The following is a 21768-nucleotide window of genomic DNA, read 5'->3' on the forward strand; positions in this document are numbered from 1 at the left end:
AGTCACAGCTTCTGCCCGTCCGAGCTTTATATTCAATGCCAGGTTATTAAAAGGATTTTTGTAGAACTACCCTGTGGAGATCGGCATAATCTTGTGACCTAAAAGAACACGGGTCCTCATTTTTTTTCAAGGGGTCCTGCGCGGCAAGCACTTCCGGGGTCAGAGGGTACGCGGGGTTGAAAGCGGGCTTCCCGCCCCGCCCAGACCGCCGAGGCTGCCGCCGGAGTCGCCACCGCCGCGCCCTCGCCCACCCGCCCGCCCGCCGCTCCCGGCCCCGCTCGGCCCCGCTCGCCCCCTCCACCGCCGCCGCCCGCCCCTGCGACGACGCCGCGGCCTCCTGCTCGCGCCTGCTCGCTCCCGCGGCCCTCGCTCGCCTCGCGCCGGCAGTTTTGGGCCTACACCTCCCCTCCCCCCGCCAGCCGCCAAAGACTTGACCACGTAACGAGCCCAACTCCCCCGAACGCCGCCCGCCGCTCGCCATGGATGCCGGTGTGACTGAAAGTGGACTAAATGTGACTCTCACCATTCGGCTGCTTATGCACGGAAAGGAAGTAGGAAGCATTATTGGGAAGAAAGGGGAGTCGGTTAAGAGGATCCGCGAGGAGAGTGGCGCGCGGATCAACATCTCGGAGGGGAATTGTCCGGAGAGAATCATCACTCTGACCGGCCCCACCAATGCCATCTTTAAGGCCTTCGCTATGATCATCGACAAGCTGGAAGAAGATATCAACAGCTCCATGACCAACAGCACGGCCGCCAGCAGGCCCCCGGTCACCCTGAGGCTGGTCGTGCCGGCCACCCAGTGCGGCTCCCTTATTGGGAAAGGCGGGTGTAAGATCAAAGAGATCCGCGAGAGTACGGGGGCCCAGGTCCAGGTGGCGGGGGATATGCTGCCCAACTCCACCGAGCGAGCCATCACCATTGCTGGCGTGCCGCAGTCTGTCACCGAGTGTGTCAAGCAGATCTGCCTGGTCATGCTGGAGACGCTCTCCCAGTCTCCGCAAGGAAGAGTCATGACCATTCCGTACCAGCCCATGCCAGCCAGCTCTCCAGTCATCTGCGCGGGCGGCCAAGATCGGTGCAGCGACGCTGCGGGCTACCCCCATGCCACCCATGACCTGGAGGGACCACCTCTAGATGCCTACTCGATTCAAGGACAACACACCATTTCTCCGCTGGATCTGGCCAAGCTGAACCAGGTGGCAAGACAACAGTCTCACTTTGCCATGATGCACGGCGGGACCGGATTCGCCGGAATTGACTCCAGCTCTCCAGAGGTGAAAGGCTATTGGGCAAGTTTGGATGCATCTACTCAAACCACCCATGAACTCACCATTCCAAATAACTTAATTGGCTGCATAATCGGGCGCCAAGGCGCCAATATTAATGAGATTCGCCAGATGTCTGGGGCCCAGATCAAAATTGCCAATCCAGTGGAAGGCTCCTCTGGTAGGCAGGTTACTATCACTGGTTCTGCTGCCAGTATTAGTCTGGCCCAATATTTAATCAATGCCAGGCTTTCCTCTGAGAAGGGCATGGGGTGCAGCTAGAACAGTGTAGGTCCACTCATAACCCTTTCTGCTGTTTTCCCATGATCCAAATGTGTAATTTCTGGTCAGTGATTCCAGGTTTTAAATAATTTGTAAGTGTTCAGTTTCTACACAACTTTATCATCCGCTAAGAATTTAAAAATCACATTCTCTGTTCAGCTGTTAATGCTGAGATCCATATTTAGTTTTATAAGCTTTTCCCTGTTTTTAGTTTTGTTCTGGGTTTTTTGGCTCATGAATTTTATTTCTGTTTGTCGATAAGAAATGTAAGAGTGGAATGTTAATAAATTTCAGTTTAGTTCTGTAATGTCAAGAATTTAAAAATTAAAAAATGGATTGGTTAAAAAATGCTTCATATTTGAAAAAGATGGGAACTACTTTGTTGGTGCCTTTTTTTCCCCCTTCCCTTTTAGCATTAGTCATTTGCAGGGAGAAGGGTGGGCCCATCCTTGGTACTCCCTCAACCCCTTTTCACCTTATTGGTAAGATTCCATTTCCCCTGTGTCCCAACAAAGGAACACAGCAGGTTGGGCCTCCTTTGGGATATTTGCAGAGACAGAGGATCTCTCCGGAGAGTAACGTCCCTCCACCCAAGTTCCAGAGATAGGCCTCTGCCCATTTCTCTGGTAGAAAACGTGTTTTCTCAGATAGAAAAAGTATGCCCACTCAGTAGGGCCTCTGAATGGCCCTGTGTCTTCCGATCTAACCAGCTTTATCCCCACCCCCAATCTCACTTGGAAAACTCAGCCAGGAACAAAAAAATGTTCTGAGGTGGGAGGAGCCCTGGGGGACCTAGAGAAGAGGGAGGAGGGCTGGGCTGGAGGGGAAGGGACAAGGGTGGGTTTGAGGGCTTGGAAGAGGGCAACTGCTATAGGGTGGTTGGTGGTAGGGATAGTCGGGTCTTGGGCTGCAGGACTGAATGGGGGATGGTACCAGCGGAGCACACGTGTCAAGAATGCACCTGTGGCAAGCAGCCTGTCAGGGGATGTTATTACACCTGCCAAGTGGCGTATCCAGAAACAAAAGAGGCCCAGCTTCTAATTCTTCAGCTGTGTGCAATATTTTAGAGAAATTTTTATACCAGGAGATAATCCTGCCTAAATGAGGCAGTCCTTGCACGCAGGAATGTAGTAGGCTGATCATTGGCTGTTACGGCCTAAGAATGACCTTGGAGTTAAAAAATGCGCATTTGTGGGTCCCACCCCAAATTTATTCAAAAAGCTACATTTTTAACACTACCAAAGGTTCTTAGATTTGAGTGCCACTGATTCTCTTCACCAGGGGATTGGGAAGGTCCTGCAAAGGCCTAACAGCCTCATGTCCACATTAGCCCGTGGGACAAGGCTGAACCTAATGAGAAAAATTATCATTAGGCAAAGATAGACTAGAAACAACAGTACAAGACAATAAAGTGACAACATAGTTCAAACCCCAGGCACTGTAGATCACTAACAGTAAAAAGTTACAAAGGAAAATTTTTTATCCATGATAAATATCTCTCTCCAGAGTATCTGCTTTTTTCTGAGATACCTGGTTCTGAGAGTCCTTGGAGGTAAAACTGGGGTCTTTTCATGCATTTACACCCACTCTGGAGTCAGGCACACAGTCACTGAAAGGAGCCCAAATTCTGGAGTTAAACCTGAGATCAAATTTGAGTTCCATCACTTACTTGTGGCCCTGAGCAAATTACTCCACCTCAGCATAAAATGGTGGTAAAAGTACTCAGGTCCTGGGCTTGGGGGCAGGGCGGGAGGAGGCAGGGAATTAGAGCTCCTGTATAAAGCAGAACAGATCTTACAACACAGTAAACTTCAATATACTTTAAATTGCAAAAAGCCCATTTCTGCCTATAATAACTCTAGGCACAAGAAGACATATGAAAACGTAGGGAACAAAGCAGTGTGTACGAAATGATAAGCTTGAGATAATACAGTTGGACTGAGGGGCCAGGACAGGTAAGAGGACCTACGGAAGACAACAGGAATGAATTCAGTGTCTCCTCGAAATAATAAGCACAAATTACATTTGTTTAGGGTAAGGAAGGAAGGAATCATTAGGCTGGCCCTACACACACCAAGCCAAATAGTTGGTGAGGAGTCTCCAAGACATGTAGGGTTTAATACTTGAACATCAACATGCAAAATACTTTGAACTGAAACTTGATGTTTTGGTACAATTGAAAGATGTATAATAACATAGTCAGAGTGTGGTATATGATAGAGAGAAGGGAAGGTGGAAGAAGCCACTAAATGATTTGAGGCTAAATTATAAACATCCTTGAATGCCATAATAAAGGGTTTGATCTTTACCCTAAAAACCAAGTCATCTGCAAACATTTTTTAAAAGTGTACCCTTTCAGTAACAAGTCCTAAGCATATACCTTATTACATGTTTGTTTGTTTATAAATTAAATAAATGGGTACTAGTCATGCTTATTTATACACCATATACAAACATAATCTAGATATTATATACCAGTATGTCAGAAACCACAAAAACTTAAGGTAAAAAACAAATTGAAATCTACTTTCTAATAGTTATTTGACCCCTTTCCACTATTCATTTTGAGAGCACTACAAGGGAATACTGGAGAAAACAATTTCAATGTCATAGGTATCCTTGGGGAGTGATAGAAACCAAATTGCACCAAGAAAAGAGGGACTTGGGGGTGAGGCAGTAGAGACAGGAGTGTGAATGGCTCAAATACTTGATGATACAAAGGAGAGAAAGAAATAGGATAATGTGAGGGGGAAGAACTGGGGAAATGGGTATTTTGAAAGGAACCTCACTAAATGCAGCTAATAAGGAATCAGTAGAAGACTGTGGATAGGAGATGGTCTTGGAGCAGTAAATACCAGGTGCCAGACCAGCTTGACCATTACAATTTAATTCACCTTGTCCCCGTTCCTATGGGGACTTGCATTTCAAGACTCCTTTCTCTTTGGGACAATTTGAGTATGTCCTGTCTTTTAGATTAAAGTCTAGAAATCTATCTGCAGTTGCTGCGTTTCTTATCACAGCCCCATTCCTATCACCAGCTGTTAGGCCACAGCCACCGCCACAGCCAAGAGTGTATAATAATTTCTGTAAACATTGGCAACACCTGCTGTGTCGTAGCCATAGGAGTTGTGTCATATTTACAAGGCTGGTATCCCTTCCAGACCCCTTGCCCCACTTAATATACACCACAATATATGTACACCACCACCAAATGCCCAACCCCAAGAAGCAGTTGAGGCAATGAATCACCACTGTTTGCTTCACCCCTAGAATGGCTACTTATTTTTTGTCACCTGTTTGCCAAGAGCTTGAGGTTTGTGAGTCAAACCCATCTCATCCCTGATACTCTTGGCTACCCCAAGTAGTGAGCCACATACTGTCTACCATCTCTGGACCTATCACCTGCTGCCAATGAGACAGCACCCAGCCAGACATATAAATAGGCAGTCACCACCAGCGAAGGCTCTACTGCCAAGTCTTCAGGACACCTTGCCTGGCCCGGCCACCGGTGGGGCCTTCCTAATATTTCAGTCTGACCACATTACTCCCTGCTTAAAGGCCAGTGAGTCCCACCTCCACCCATGGTCTATAAAAGAAAATCCACGCTTCTGAACACAGCTCACAGACCCTTCAGTGTCCATTGCCACCAGCGTCAGCAGTGCAAGGCCTCTCGTGCAGAATGACTTGTAGTTCCCCAAAGTCATTCTGTTTGGTAATTCTTGTGTGGAAAATAATTGTTTCTTTGTAATTCTGACCCTGGCTGCCCTCTTCTTTGTTACCTGTCTGGAATTCTGGGGCTCCTACACCTTTTTTTTTTTTTTAATTGATTTATTTTTAGAGAGGGGGAAGAGAGGAAAGAAGAGAGGGAGAAAAACATTGATGCAAAAGAGCAACATAGATTGGTTGAATTCCCATATATACCCCAACCAGGGACTGAACCTGCAACTTGGGCATGTGCCCTGACCCAGAATCAAACTGGCGATGTTTTGCTTTGTGGTACAACACTCAGGCAACTAAGACACTGGTCAGGGCAGGGGCTCCTACCCTTGAGCATCAACATTCAGCAAGGAAAATTACACTCTGCTGAAGATCCAGGAGACTGAAGTGTATCAATTCCCTGGGTGATCCTGGACAAGTTGCTCCCCCTTTCTGGGTCTTAGCCTTCCATCTTGAGAAGAAGGGATAAAATAATACCCACAATTTTCTGGCTGCCTTGGAAAATAATGCTGGCTTTGTGGTTACTCATCCCTGCTTCTGCCTCCTGCCACAAGGCTGACTTCTGATACATAGACCTTCCCTAAGCACACTAACAGAAAAAAAACGGAAGTTAAAGACCGGCAGCAACAAGCCCCAGCTTGGCATTTTGGGTAACCACTCACAAGGGTTTGATTGAGGAGGAAGCAGAAAGAAAAGAACTCCCAGAGAATTTTGCTTCTGAAGGTGTCATCCTTAGACTTCATGGGAGAGAGGAGAGGGCAGCCAAGGAGAAAGCAAACGGTGCAGGCCAGAGTTATCCGGAGGCAGAATTAGCACCCTCTGCAGCCCCAAGCCCCCTACCTCTCCTTCCCCTACTCTCATGCTCTAACAGCAGCGAGGACTCTGAGAGAGGGCTCTGACTCCTCTGAGTGTCCCATGGACCTGTGCCCACTAAAGTAGGGAGAGGGTGACTATAGCTGGCCCCTTCTCCTCCCAGGACTACAGACATCTGACACCAGCCCGTACACCTTGGTGGGGAGCTGAGGCAGCTGTACTACGGTGATAGCACACACTACCCAGTTAGTCAAGTGGTGGAAAACATCAAATTAGTCATTCCCTGAACAGTTCACCTACTGTGAAGAGATACAGATACACCTTCTTAAGCCTGTCTCCGTGTGAATGAAAACCTGGGCTTTCGTTTGTTAGTTCACCACTACTTCAAAAAGCATTTTCAGGTCTTGTTCAGTGGGCTCTTAGGAGAACCTTCTCCCACTGGCTCCTGATAGGACTTTAGTGAGGTCAGATGCTGTCATTACCCACTCTGGAACCTGAGCAGCTCCAAGCAACATTGCCAGCACTCGCTAACATTTATAAATTCTTACATGTGCAAACCACTGTGCCAAGCACTTTAAATGAATTAACTCAATCTGTAGAGCCCTATGAGGTAGATATTACTTGGATGCCACTTTACAGGTGAGAAAACTGAGGCACACAGCAATGAGGTGACTTGTCCAAGGTTACAGAGCTAGTTGGCAGCAGAGCCAGTGTTTGAACGCAAGCGATGTGACGCCCACACTGCTCTCTTAATCACTATTCTGGACTGTTCCACTAGGCTAGAGAAACTGTCCCTGGGAGAGTCTATATGGACAGAGTCTGCACTTTGTTTCATTTTGTCTCTAATAACTTTTATTGTCCAATTTTTCAAGTAAGACAGCAATACGTATTTTTATGAAACATATGAATATGTAATACATGGAAATCCATATTGCTACTGTTAACATCCTCTATTATTTGTTTTATAGACTCCTTTAAACTAGCATATATGTATCACTATTTTTAAAATGGGATCATACCTACATGCCAATTTGTATGCTATTTTTCTTTCTATTAAATTGAGAATACCCCTGGCTGGGGTGGCTCAGTGGACTGAGTGCTGACCTGCAAACCAAAGGGTCACAGGTTAAATTCCCAGTCAGGGCACATGCTTGGGCTGCAGGCCAGGTTCCCAGTGTGGGACATGTGAGAGGCAACCACACATTGATGTTTCTCTCCTTCTCTCTCTCTCCCTCTCCCCCTCACTCTAAAAAATAAATAAAATCTTAAAATAAATTGAGAATAATTTACACATCATAAAATTCATTATTTTTTGAAGTGTACTACTTAGTGAGTTTTAGCACATTCATAATGTTGTGCAATCATCGCCACTACCTTATATCAGACATTTTCATCACCTTAAATAGAAACTCACATGCATTACTAGTCACTCCTCATTGCTCACCCACCCCCTTTACCCCAGTCTCTGGCAACCAATAATCTACTGTCTGACTCTTTGAATTTGCTTATTCTGGACATTTCATATAGATAGAATTATATAGGATGTGACTTTTGTGTCTGGCTTATTTCACTTAGCATTATCCATGTTGTTGCATGTACCAGTACTCCATCCCTTTCTTTTTTTTTTAAATTTGACAATATTTATTACATCACTTTATTTATTTTTATCCCCACCCGGGGACATGCACATTGACTCTAGAGAGAGAGGAAGAGAAACATCGATGGGAGATAGAAACATCAATTGGTTGCCTCCCACAAGTGCCCTGAACCCACAACCCAGGCACGTGACCTAAGGAGGGAATGGAGCTTGCAGCCTTTTGGTTTATGGGATGATGCTCCAACCAACTGAGCCACACTGGCCAGGGCAGTACTTCATTTCTTTTCATGGCTGAATATATTCCATTGTATAATTCTACCACATTTTGTTTATCAATTCACCACTTAATGAACATTTGGGTTGGTCCCTTTTTTGTCAATTATGAATAATGCTGTTATGAACATTCATGTACAAGTTTTTGTATGAACATATGTTTTCATTTTCTTGGGTATATATCTAGGAGTGAAATTGCTGGGTCTCCTGGTTACTCTACACTTAACTTTTTAAGGAACTGCCAAATTATTTTTCACAGTGGCTTCACCATTTTACATTCCCTCCAGTAGTATACAGGCACCTTCTTGCCCATGCTTCTTAGTTTCTTTCTTTTCTCTTCTTTTCTCTTTTCTTTTTCTTTTTTTGTACTCATTCTAGTGGGCATGAAGTAGTATATCATCATGATTTTGATTTTCATTTCCCTAAGGATTTGTATTTGTTTTATTGAGTATTTGGAGATATATCTATTCCAATAATTTTAAAAACTGGGTTATCTGTCTTTTTATTATTGATTTGTAAGAGTTCTGTATACTAGAATCTTATCTGAAAGATGATTGTAAATATTTTCTTCCATTCTATGAGTTGTCTCTTAACTTTCTTAACAGTGTCCTTTGAAGCACAAAAGTTTTTCATTTTGATGAAGTTTACCTATTTTTTCTTGATCGTTGTGCTTTTGATGTCATAAAAAAAGAAACCATTGCTTAATCCAATACTACTATTTTCTTCTTCTAAAAGAAAATAGTTCTAGCTCCTACACTATAAAACTTTTTAAAATTTTTATTGTATTTTTTCCATTACTATTTAACCCCTTTATACTCTCTTTCCCCCCCGCCCCCCTCCCCGCAGAATGCTTAAAAGAAAATATAAGTATAAAGACCTTGGATTTAGGTCTTTGAGTTAATTCTTTATGGTCTGATTAGGGCTCAAAATTCATTCTTTTGCAGGCAGGTATACAGTTGTCCCATCAACATTTGTTGAAAAAAAAACCCTATTCTTTCATTATATCCTTTTTTTTTTTAAAGATTTCATTTATTTATTTTTAGAGGAGAAGGAAGGGAGAGAAACATCAACGTGTGGTTGCCTCTTGTACGCCCCTTACCAGGGACCTGGCCTGCAACCCAGGCATGCGCCCTGACTGGGAATCCAACCAGCAACCTTTTGGTTTGCAGGCCAGCATTTAATCTACTGAGCCACACCAGCCAGGGCATATATCCTATTTTTTAACAATAAACTGTGAACATTTTCACCATAATGAATATTTTGCAATAGTATTTTTTATTAGCTGTATGTACTCCCTTCACTGATATAATTTATTTAACTAATTTCCCATTTACAAACATTTAGGTTGTTTTTACATTTTGCTTTCTTAAATCATACAGTGGTAATTATACTTACAAAAATAAGCTTGAGGTTCACCTCTGATTTTTTTTGTAGGACAAATTATTCAAAAGAGGGAAGGCTGGATTAAAGGATAACTGCATTTTCAAGGCTTTAGATGCATATAATTACTTAGCTTGCAAGCAGTTCTCAAACTTTTCCCTTTACACTCTTAAAAATTATTAAAGTTTTAAAGGGCTTTTCCTTATGTGGGTAATTTCTATTCATTTTAACTGTCTTAGAATTAAAGCATAGAAAAATTTTAAACAGTTATATCTTAATTCATTTAAAAATAACTATGATTAAATCATTAAATAATAACAAAAATAATATATTTTGATTAAAAACAATTTTCTAAACAAAAAGAATATTTAGTGAGAAAACTTGCAGTTTCTTTCTCCTTTTTTTTTCCTCCAAAGCTTTAACGTCTCACTTAACAGAATACACTGGAGTCTCCTATCTTTCTCCATTGATCTCCTGAGATATTACACATCATCTAGCCCCTGGAATACTTGGCAGGACGCTAGTGAGAGAGTAAGAATGAAAAGCGCAAATAACATCTTAGTTGTATCATGAAAATAGCTCTGACCTCTCAGACCCCTGAAAGGGTCTCAAGAAATCCTAGGGATGGGTCTACGACCACTCTTTGTGAAATGCTGCTCTATGGAAAGATTTTACCAAAGTACACTCTCACCGCTGTGACCTTTCCCCTGCATCTCCACCAACACTGGGCATAATCATGTTTTTAACATTTGCTAATATGTTAAAGCAAAGCAACAGGCTCTCTTTGTAATTTTAATTTGCATTCTGTAATTTTCTGAAAATATGGCGCCTTTTTCCATTTTTGTAATTTATGTTTTTCATTTATGAATTGCTTCTTTGGATCATTTGCACATTTTCCCCCCCCTGGGGGTGGGCATCTTTTGTCTTAATGATCGTAAGAGTACTCTTTCTATTCAGGGTATTAGAATTAGTCCTTTGTCATGAATGTTGCAAATATTTCTGATGTATAAGAGGTTTTTATTTTTATTATTTTAATTTTATTTATTCATTTTTAGAGAGAGGAGAAGGGAGGCAGAAAGAGAGGAAGAGAAACATCAATTGGTTGCTTAACGCCATCAACTGGGGACCTGGCGTACAACCCAGGCATGTGCCCCGACCAGGAATCAAACCAGTGACCTTTTAGTTTGCAGGTTGGTGCTCAATCCACTGAGCCACACCCACTAGGGCTTTTATCATTATTTTTATAAAGGCAAACCAATCAGGATTTTTAATGGTGTCATCCTTTCCTTTTGCCTTACCCAAAGTCAAATAAATTGTCCTCTGATTTAATTTGCCACCAGCAATGTGTGAGTGTGTCTGATGGCCTAGGAAGGTATTGGGAGGGATCTGATCAGTGCTTTCATAGTATTAATAAAATCTTACCATTTTTATTCTGTTGATTATTTTGGTATTAAACAATGAAAATGAAATCACATCTGAGCCACAATGAAGATGCCTTTTGATATCATAATCTTGGAACACCTCCCAACCAAATGTTTGGGTAGAAAACTCCTGCTCACCCAGAACAGGGTAACAGATTTGGGGTTTATTGTTTGTGTGACAAATGAGGTGGGACTCACCTGCTCAAAGGCTGGGGACTTGTGAGCCTCCGGTTCCTGACAGGGTAGAATGTGACCTGTTTGGGTGGGCCTTCTGGCCTCCTGCCAACACTGTGGTGCCCAGCAGGGGGCCGTCTCATCGTACCCCGAGGAGGGGCCAGCTTATACCCAAAATTTTAGCAGGGGATTTGGATACCCAAGTTAAAGATTTATTAGGGCATGATAGCCTAAGCACTCATGACCCATTTCTTAGGAAGATACGTTTTAAAACAAGAAAAGGAAACTAGAACTTAACAGTCTGACAGGATATTCTAGCTAACCACAAATTTACAGAATTATAGCTTAGCTACAGAGAGCTTCTCCTTTACCAACTTTTTGCAGATCTCTCCAGTAAATGCTACTTTCTATAGCTTGACTGCTCTCTGAAAAAGGTAACCAAAAACCATTACAAAGTGTATTTTGTGTCCAAGATGACTAGGCCCCATTAGCTGGAATTTTCCTCAATATTGTTTCCCTCATTCTTAACCACACCAGAGGGTTTGTTTTGTTTTTGGTTGTTTTTTTTTTTTGCCAGCCTGGCAGATGAAAAAAAATAGCACAGCATTGTGTCAATTTTCATCCCTTAGATTACTGGTGAGTTATAAAAAAAAAAAAAAAAGTATGTTTCTCAGCTGTTTGCTTTTCTCCTTTAGTGAATTACCTATTAACATCTTCTTCACCTTTGCCTATGGGGGCGTTCATGTTTTTCTTATTGATGGAGGAGTGCATTATATAGCAAAATATTAACCCTTCATTATACTGATATATACACTATATTTTTTTCTTAGTTTGTCAGTTTCCTTTTAACTTCTGCTCTGCAGAATTTTCTAATGATTAAATAGCTAAATCTATCAATCTTTAACTTGCTGGTTTCTGCCTTCAGGATCATGCTTGGGAAGTCCTTCCCTCACACAATAATTTTTTTTTTTAATTCCTCCTTTTTCTTCCAGTGTTTTGCATTTTCATTTTTCACATTTGAATCTAAGCCCTCTGAAATTTACTTTGGTATCTATGATGGGAAAAGTTAATAATTTACTCTGCCCCCCCCCCATTGCTGTCTAGTTGTCTCAATGATATTCATTGAATAATCCAGGAATGACAAATATGTGGCCTAAGTGTAGTCTTCTCCTGGGCCCCTGGAAGACATTTCTAATCAAATGCAGAACTCCTGCCGAAGCCTAGACTAGGTCTCACAGCCCTCCTACAACTTCAGGCAGCCACCGCCAACCTGTGTGATTTGACATCAAGATGAAACTTCTTGTCATCTCTAGGCTAATCCATCATTTTCCCCATAGATGTGAGGCTTTTATTAGATAACACATTCTTTTTTAAATTTTTTAATTTTTATTTATTTATTTTATTTTTAGAGAGACAGGAAAGGGAGGGAGAGAAGTAAACATCCATCAGTTGCCTCTTGCATGCCCCCAACTGGGGACCTGCAACCCAGGCACATGCCCTGACCAGGAATTGAACCGGTGATCTTTTTGTTCACAGGCCAATACTCAGTCCATTGAGCCATACCAGCCAGGGCAACATTCTTTTTTATTCTAGACTGTCCTTTCTGCTTTATCAATATGCCTGTTTTGTACCAGCTCTCCACCCTGTTTTGTTATTACATCTGTGTACTAAATGGTAATAACTGGTAACATAAGCCTTACATCCTTTCCAAGACTTTTATGACCATTTTCTCTCATTTAAACTTCTCACTACATTTATTGCATCACAGTACCTCTGAAATTAAAGGAATTAAAATTTAAATTTTATATTAGATTTTCAAATTTAGGTACATAGTAGTTTGTTCCATTTTTAGAGGTCTCCTTTATGTCTCTGAATAGTTTTATTCTGATAGGTCATATACGTTACAGGTTAAATTTATTCCTAGATATTTTATATTTGTGATGGCTATTATAAGTGGCAATTTTTTAAATATATTATCTAAATTCTTATTATTCTTACTAAGAATTTAGTAAGCTTCATAGGAACAAAGACCACACATCTTTCCTCATAACTGTAACCCTAGAGTTTAAGAAACAGGGCCTCAACATTTTAGGTTCTCAATAAAAGTTTTTAAATGAGTAAAGGAATAAAAGCATAAAGCAATGCTATTGTTTTAGTGTGTCACTGATTTATAACAGGCAACTTTGCTATTTATTTGATTAGCTTTGTTTTTCCAGTGAGTCTCTGGAATTTTCCACACCTGTAAATATTAATCATTACCTTTTTTCCAGCATGTATTCTTCTTATTTATTTTTCTGATAAGGCTTATTGAATTGAATAGAGTTTTCTATTCAGATTTCTGTTGTCCTTTCTGAGCAATTCTTTGTAATAGTGATGACAGCGAGCACTTTCCTTATTCCTAACTTTTATGGCAATACTTCTAGAGTTTCACTATTAAGTGTAATGACTAGAGGAAGAGCAAACTTGATGTAGAGAATAAAATGCATTCTATTTTGGACATATTCAGAGGGTTATTAGTGTGGAGATGTCCAGTAGAGAGCTGGACATATAAGAAATCTGGGTTAGAGACCCAGAGTTATGAGAGTTAACACCACAGTAGTTAAAGCCTCGAGATAAATACATTCACATGGTGAGAAAGCCAAGGGTAGAACTGGCAAACACCAATCTCAAGGTTGAGTAGAGGAAGAGGAAACTATCAAAGACATGAGTGGAAATCAGTAAGGTGAGGAGTCACAGGAGACCAAAGATGAGTTTCAAAGGAAAGGAGGTGATCCAGCAAAGAGAGAAAGATAGAAAATAGACCAAGGATTTAGCATCTAGGAGGTCACCAGTGACCGAAGTGAGTGTCAGCTGTGTTGGTGTTGTGATGGGGCTGAAGTCACTTGCAGTGTGGGTTGAGGAGAGGCAAGAAAGTACAGACTGCTAAGGACTCCTTCAAGAAGATTAGCAGGGAAGAGAAGCCAAGAGATAAAGGACTGAACTGAAAGGGAGACAGAATTGAAGCAGGATTTTTCAGGTGGTACAGTAGTCCCCCCTTACTCACAGGGGATACATTTTAAGACCCCGAGCGAATGCTTGAAACTGCAGACAGTATCAAACTCCATATACGAATGTGCTATGTTTTTTTCCTATACATACATATCTAGGATAAAGTTTAATTTGTAAATTCGGCAGAGTAAGGGATTAACGACAATACTAAAATAGAGCAAGTATAACATATTGTAACAAACGTATGTGAATGTGGTCTCTCTCAAACTATCTCATTGTGCTGTACTCGTCTTTTCACTTAAATTAAGCTCTTCACAGCTTCTTGTTGGCATGTCAGAATTGCCAGCATCATTGATCTGGTACTTTGGGGTCATTATTAAGTAAAATAAGGGTAACTTGAATATAAGCACTGTGATACTGAGACAGTTGATCAGATAACTGAGAGGCTACTAATTGACTAACCAGAAAATAGCACATATGCTGGACAAAGGGATGATTCACATCCTGGGTGGAATGGGTTGGGATGGCATGAGATTTCATCATGCTACTCAGAACAGTGCACAGCTTAAAATTTATGAATTATTTATTTCTGGAATTTTTCATTTAATATTTTTGGATAACGTTTGACTGGGGGTAACTGAAACCATGGAAAGCAAGACGGAGTTTAAGGGGGGACTACTGCAGTAACACAAGGATGTTCACAAATTGAAAGGGAAAAGACAGCAAAACAAACTAAAAGTTTAAGAAAGAGACAGAGGGAAGATATAACCCAACAAAGCACAGAGAGTGTGGAAGGGATGGGTTCCCTCGGTGGGGACCCTGTTGGCCTTTATCTCTGCTTTCCCTGAAGCAGGAAGGAAGTGTAACAGATGAGTGACGATTGGTGCCTCAGGAGAAAATAATTTCCCACCTCTGCCTTTCTCAACCAGACTGGCAGAGACAGGCACTGGGGGCCCTGAGGGCAGTGCAGGTGTGGAGCCACTGCTCTTGGGCCTGCCGACTGGGGAGGGATGAATGGTGCTGGGAAGAGAGAGAGCCCTGGTGGAAAACGGAAATCATAAATCCACCTGGTCACAGGGTAAAGGCCTCAAAAGATTCTGATTAATTGGTCTGGTTTTTGGCCTGGGCATCAGGAATTTTAAAACCTGCCCAGTGACACTCACGTGTAACCATGGTCGAGAATTACTGGAATCAAAAAGTAAATTTGTGCGTATGGCGTCTGAATCTCCAACCTCAGGTGGAGGAAAAGGAGAGGCTCTGCTGCCCTGGCTGAAGCAGTGTGTCGTGTGGGGCCATCCCCTCAATCCCAGAAGGATGACTTCCTACCTAGCTCTCCCCTTCCATCAGGATCTGAATTCCTCTGTAATCTCCTGCCTTAAATTAAGCCACAAAGAGCTTCCCTGACAGAGAGACCCAGCAACCCCTGGAATGGCAGTGGAGGGCCAGGTTTGGGAACATGATAGTAATTATGGCAAACAATGTGCTTTCCTGCTTAAGAACCAAGCCCTCAGACTGGTTCAGAGTGTGTGTGTGCATGTGTGCATGTGCGTGTTTCAAGCTGCCAATTCAACCGAAAAACAAAAGCGGCTCTGAGACTGGAGGTACATTTAACAAGTGACCACGATGACTCATGCTGCTTGGCTGCCACCCCCTCACAGGGCCTGGGTGGGAAGAGTTGCAGGTACGTGGGTCCTGTGAACTTCCCACAATGCCCTGGGCAGGCTGCCCTTTGGGCCAACCAAATATTTTCGTAAAAATTAAGCCAGAAAGTGTAACTTTTCTTCTTATGGCCACAAATTTCCTGGCATAAGCAGGCAAGCTGAAGCAAGAAGGAGGCTGATAGATTTTACAAAGACATAAGATGTTCGCACAAGGATTGGGGTTTATGATATTAGGCTAAAAATTGGCCTTTTTCTTTCCTCCACAAGAGCTTGGGTTGGAATAAGAGAAGGCCTGGGCAGAGCATGAATGCCCCTGTGAATAGGAGTCAGGAGACAGGACCAGCCCAGAGGAGCACATTTAATGGAAACTTACAATGTGCAGGCTTGGGGACATGAAGGAAACATTAAACCTGTGCTGTCTAACATGCAGTTACTAGCCACACATGGCTATTGAGCATGTGAATGGTTGATCTGAATTAAGATGGAAAATAAACAGTAGATTTTCAAAGACGGTAGAGAAAAAAAGTGTAAAATGGTTCATTGATAATTTATTAATACTCTTTTACACTGACTACATGTTGAAATAATATGTGAATATATTGATTAAGTAGTTTCACTGGTTTCATTTTACTTTTTAAAATATGACTACTAGACAGTTGAAAGCACATCCATATTTCTGTTGGACAGTGCTACTTTATGCCTCTCAACCAATTAACTTTTATTGGACACCCACTTTGGCCAAGGAAGCATGAAGGGACAGAGCCATAAATAACAACAACAACAACAACAACAACAACAACAACAAGTCCAGTTTTTACAAGGTTGACTACTTGCCAGACACTTTGCACTGATTTAGTAACTTGCTTCCTAGGTAAGAAAGTGAGTCAGATTCCAGAACCGCTATTATTAACCAATTGGCCAAACTGCCTCCCTGGCAGCAAAGTCCTTTGGTGTAGTTGAAGTGCATCACAATACATACCCTGACACACAACAAAAGAGCTGTCACATGGCAAAGAATACCCAAGTTAGTGACCCACCCTCAGGAACACATATACTATAAATGTTTTCTTATGTGATTGAAACAGCAATCTATCTGCATTCTCTCTCTCCCACTTTTTTTTTTTTTTAAGATTTTATTTATTTTTTAGAGAGAAGGGAAGGGAGGGAGAAAAAGAGGGAGAGAAATATCGATGTGTGACAGGTCGGTTGCCTCTCACATGCCCCCAAACAGGGACCTGGCCTCCAGCCCAGGCATGTGTCCTGACTGGGAATTGAACCGGCAACCCTTTAGTTCACAGACTGGCACTCAATCCACTGTGCCACACTAGCCAGGGCTCCCAACTTCTTTTTAAAGATTGCAAACTTCTTTAACATGCTGGTTAGAGTAAGAGGTTCAGGACATGACCTTAGGAAAGACCAGTGGTTCTTTATCCTCACTGCCCAATGTCATTACCCAGGAAGCTTCGAAAAATCCTGCTGCCTGGGCCCCACCCACAGAGATTCTGATGTAATTAGTCTGGTTTGAGGCCTAGGCTTCAGGATTTTTAAAATCTCCCCAGGTGTTTCTAATGTTCAGCCATGGATAAGAATCACTGGAGTAAAGAGTTAGCTGGTCCATACAGATACTGGATCCCCCAAACCCCAGCTCCCTTCTAAAGGCTGAGCCCTTTGATTCAGGCTCTTTCTAAATAGGTACATTTTAAAAATACAGCTACTTTACGGTGAATTCTATTCATCTCTCAAGTTTTATTTTTTAAAGATTTATTTACTTATTTATTTTTAGAGATGGGGAGAGAGAGAGAGAGAAACATCAATGAGTGGTTGCATTTTGCATGCCCTCTGCCAGGGACCTGGCCTGCAACCCAGGCATGTGCCCTATACTGGGAATCAAACCAGCGACCCTTTGATTCTGAAGCCGGCACTCAATCCACTGAGTCGCGCTAGCCAGGGCAGAAGTTTTATTTATAAACCTATACACACATACACACATACTGGATGGAAGCAGAAGATTGTGGACAGTACACTGGACATAAAGCCAAGAACATTTAGAACAAATAGTAAATAAGCCCTACAGATTTGATTAATGAGATTTCATGAAGATTATAGTGAATATAACAGTATTGTATTATAATCATCAAACTTACTAAGAGAGTAGAACTTAAAACTTCCAACCACTAAAAAGAAAGGATAATTATGCATTGTGATAGAGTGCTAATTAGCACTACAATGGCAATCATAATATATATGTATCAAATTAACATGCTGTACACCTTAAATTTATACATTATATATCAAATATAACTCATTTTTTTAAAAAAAGCCAAGAGCACTTGTCTGCCACTTGTGAGATACCACTTTCCGTATCTATAAAATGGGTGGGTTGGCTCAGACAGGCCTACGGCAGCTTCCAGCATAGACATTTCAGGATTCTAGATCAGCAGTTTTCAACCAGTGTATCACAAGAATTTTTAAAACATGCACTACCTGACTACTTAGTCAGGGACACTAACCTCTCTTCCCTTAGACTGTCAAATTAAAAAATGACAACAGCCAACATAATAGCCTTCAATAGCACGGTGTGAATGAATCAAATTTATACTTTTTTTTTCTTTTTGCCAGATAAACAAAAAATATATTTCTTGGTGTGTTGCAGAATTTTACTGATTAGTTTATGTGTGCCATGAGGTGAAAAAGGTTGAACATTCCTGTTCCATACTGAGGCCATTCTGCCTAGATTTTGTATCTGATCCCACAGCCAGAGAATAGGTCTGGTTCCTTTGCTAGCGATTTAATGCCACCAACCATAATGAAGATGTCTTTCTCTTTTTTTTTAAGACTTCACCTTTGTCACAGAAACTTCTAGTTGCATCCTTTCGTGCCTATCCCATCCACCCTACTGTCACTCCTCCTCATGTAAATCAGCCTGGGGAATCAGATCTTGGAGAAACTTTGATCTCTTTTTCTGAAGGCACAAAGATAGCATTGCAAAGCCTGCTGCTGGTGTGGAGGTGGCATACTTAGAAATGCTTCACATTTTTCTAATAAGTTTCATTCCTACAATATTCTCAGAGAAGGGACTTTCCTGCAGCAAGGCCGTGGGGAAACTGGCAATGGAATGAGGGAAAGAAGGCAGACTGGGTGGGAGGGAGGTTTCTTTGAAAGGAAAGATCATCCAATTCCAAAATACAAAGTTTGGGAAAATCTCTTCTATCACAGTCACTTAGAAAGAACCTGGGGCTTGGCTTTGGACTTAGCTTTCTCACTGCGTGATTTTAAAAAGCCGGTTCATGTTTGCAAGCTACTAAGTTCAGCAGACCTCCCACTGAGTGCCCAAGCCGTGATTTGTGCCGTCCAGCCTGCATTGCTGCAGTGCTCACTCTGAAATGCACAGCTGACCATGTTCCTTCCTGATGTAAGATTGGACTTCAGCTCCATTCCCAGCCCACGGACTCCATTACCTGTAGAAAAACAAACTCTAATCTCTTCTCTGTGTCATTTGAAGCCCTTAAAAAATCTTCCCAGCCTACATTTTTGGTCTCATCCGCTTCAGATCTGCACCTTTTCTCCTGTTCTCCAGCCACTGAACCTGCTGCGCTTCCATCCTATGTGTTGTGCCTGCCTCTGGATAGCCATGAGCTCCAGCAGGAATGAGTGTCTTGGCCGCTCTGGCTGCATCCATCTTCCAGCACCCATCCCAGTTCCTTAGTAAGACTTTGATGCCTGAATGACCAACTAAATGGAAAACCATGTCAATTAAGACCCTCGAACTGACAATTCCTAAACTCTCTTGTAGCCCAGTCCTGATTTCTGAGAACTGTTCCCAGAGGCAGAGCTCAAAGCTGCTTAGAACTTGGCCCAGTTCATACTAATACTCACTGCAGTTCCCAACACAGAAAAGTAGAGACAAGTGGTCTGACAAAGGGTTTACAAGATTTTTGTTTGTTTTAGTAAACCATAAAAATTGTAGTAAATTTTTAGTAAAGCATACAAATTAAATTAAAATGCAATTAAGTGTTTTTTAAAGACTTTATTTATTTTTAGTGAGAGGGGAAGGGAGGGAGAAAGGAAGAGAAATATCAATGCGCGAGAGATTTGATAGGTTGCCTCTTGCATGGCCCTTACTGGGGACCTAGCCCGCAAGCCAGGCATGTGCCCCAACTGGAAATGGAACCTGTGATGTTTTGGTACACAGGCTGGCACTCAATCCACTGAGCCACACAAGCCAGGGAATAATGCAATTAAATATTTTAAATCACATCAAAAACAAGACCATCCTATGGTTGCACAACAATGTGTCTTTAGGCCACTAAACTGTACATTTAAAAATGGTTAAGATGGTAAATTTTATGTTATGTGTATTTCACCATGATTTTTTTTTATAAAGGATCATTTTGAAAGTGCAGTTGCTACCATATCGCTGCCTCTTTTTCAGTGAGATTTTGAGGTAATCAAACAAAAACACTTTCGAGTAGGAAGAGTATTAAAACTATTCTTAAAGAAGATGGAGAAAGGATTCCTGATTTAATAAAATGGTCAAATGTAGTAATGCTTAAACTACCTTAATATCACTAATTTCCAGAAGTTTCAGCTATCTGTCATGCTGCCCGGGGCTAGGAAATAAGCAAAAATAGGCTCTTAGTGACCAAAATGAATACCGCTTGACTAATTGAAGAGCCAGTTTTATGACCATTTCGCAGTCAAGGAAATTAAGGCTCGGAAAGGGGAACTTGCCAAAATTTATACAGCTGACCAGTTAAAGGACCAAGATTCAAAACTACCATAGGTATAGAAAGAGTTTTAAAAAATAACAAAGTCCATGCTCTCTGTACTTCACCATGCTGCCACTTCTTGGACTCTACAATATTTATAAATGTTTTTCTTGCTTGGCTTGGCTTAGTTTTGGTTCTAAGTTTTTTGGGGGAGGGGGTGTTTTTGGTTTTTTTGAGTTCTTCCAAAGCAACTTTGATGACCTGAACCAAATGGGACATTATTGGAAGGAGACTATGGTGTCACAAAGAGCTAAAGGAAGGGCTAACAAACAGGGCCAGACCAGCAGAACCAGGCAGCTGGGGAACCTTCTCTCAGTGGCTCATGTGATCAGGCTCAGAGATTCTCTATTCAGGTTTCAAATTCCCAGGAGAGAGAATCTGGTTTGCCTGCCTGGATTAGGTGTCTACGGCCCTATCAGTGAGCTCTGCCCAGAGAAATGGGAGTCCTGGACCCCAGACATTGCCACTGGGACTCAACCTGGGTATCAGCTCTTCTTAGAGAAAGCAGGGGATGCCAGTAGGCCAGGCAGACCCCTGGGTGTGTCCCAGTAGGAAATTTTCTGGGGAAGGGAAGAAGAAAACAGGAGTGCCCTGTCACCCTGAGGAGCCCCTGTTTATATTCTGAGCTATAAATTCAGCCTAAGCTTTGCATATTGTTCTATTTATAGTTTCATCATTATCCGGGATTGCAAACTTTGGCAGGATATCTGCAATTTTAAACTCAGTGAACCCCTGAAAGTGTTCAAACTCAACTGCACCAAGGTAACTACTCGGGAGCTTGTCTTCCAGTGGCACCCATGGATGTTTAGGGATTAGAGGAATGCTCAGGGCAAGGGAAAATGAAGACATACAATCTCGAAAGCTCAGAGTTGCCTGGGAGGCTGGCTGTGCTCACTCTCTGGGAACCGGTGTTCTCTTTAAAACAAAACAAAACAGAACAAAACAAAAAGGTATTCTATGTATTTGACTCCATTTAACCCTGTGTTTGTGCTCGTTGCACAGAAACCTGTCCATGCACAGCCACTCCTAATAAGCAATAACCACAGGTGCCTGGCCTAAATTCCAAAACTCATTTAAGCCTATTAGAACCATTAGCCCTAACTGGAGTTCAGCTATAGACACAAATCACTAACCAAATTAAATGGCCAGTAGTTCAGCCAGCCTTTCAAAGTCAGGAGGCCTGTATGTCAACAGCAACAGCAACTACCTCTGTATAGCACCTTAACTGCTATCTCAATTGCATTGCTCTGCAAACCTGAGAAAGCTGTTGCTATTATAACTATTTATGGATTAGAAAAAGGAGGCACAGAGGAATTATGATTTGGCCTGGAAAAGAATATTAGGAAATCCCAGAGAGAATGAGGATTTGAATTCAGTTCTTCTGACCCAATCCTAGGCTAGTATCTCTTATAAAGATCTTCTAAT

At 41.9% G+C, this 21768-nt stretch overlaps 1 protein-coding gene across 1 annotated transcript; it reads left to right on the forward strand.

The window, feature by feature from the left end:
* Window positions 1-258: 258 nt before the first annotated feature.
* Window positions 259-1898, forward strand: PCBP1 (poly(rC) binding protein 1). The gene has a single exon (XM_054586804.1). The coding sequence runs from the start codon at window positions 480-482 to the stop codon at window positions 1548-1550; it is 1071 nt and encodes a 356-aa protein (XP_054442779.1). The 5' UTR covers window positions 259-479; the 3' UTR covers window positions 1551-1898.
* The last annotated feature ends 19870 nt before the right edge of the window (window positions 1899-21768 follow it).

Source organism: Pteronotus mesoamericanus, unplaced genomic scaffold (assembly GCF_021234165.1).
Source record: "Pteronotus mesoamericanus isolate MK-2021 breed Mesoamerican mustached bat unplaced genomic scaffold, CSHL_Meso_final contig_98, whole genome shotgun sequence".
Classification (NCBI taxonomy): Eukaryota; Metazoa; Chordata; class Mammalia; order Chiroptera; family Mormoopidae; genus Pteronotus; species Pteronotus mesoamericanus.

What these genes read in the sequence shown, in the direction of transcription:
- PCBP1 (XM_054586804.1), top strand. Translation starts at nt 480, where the DNA reads ATGGATGCCGGTGTGACTGAAAGTGGACTAAATGTGACTCTCACCATT.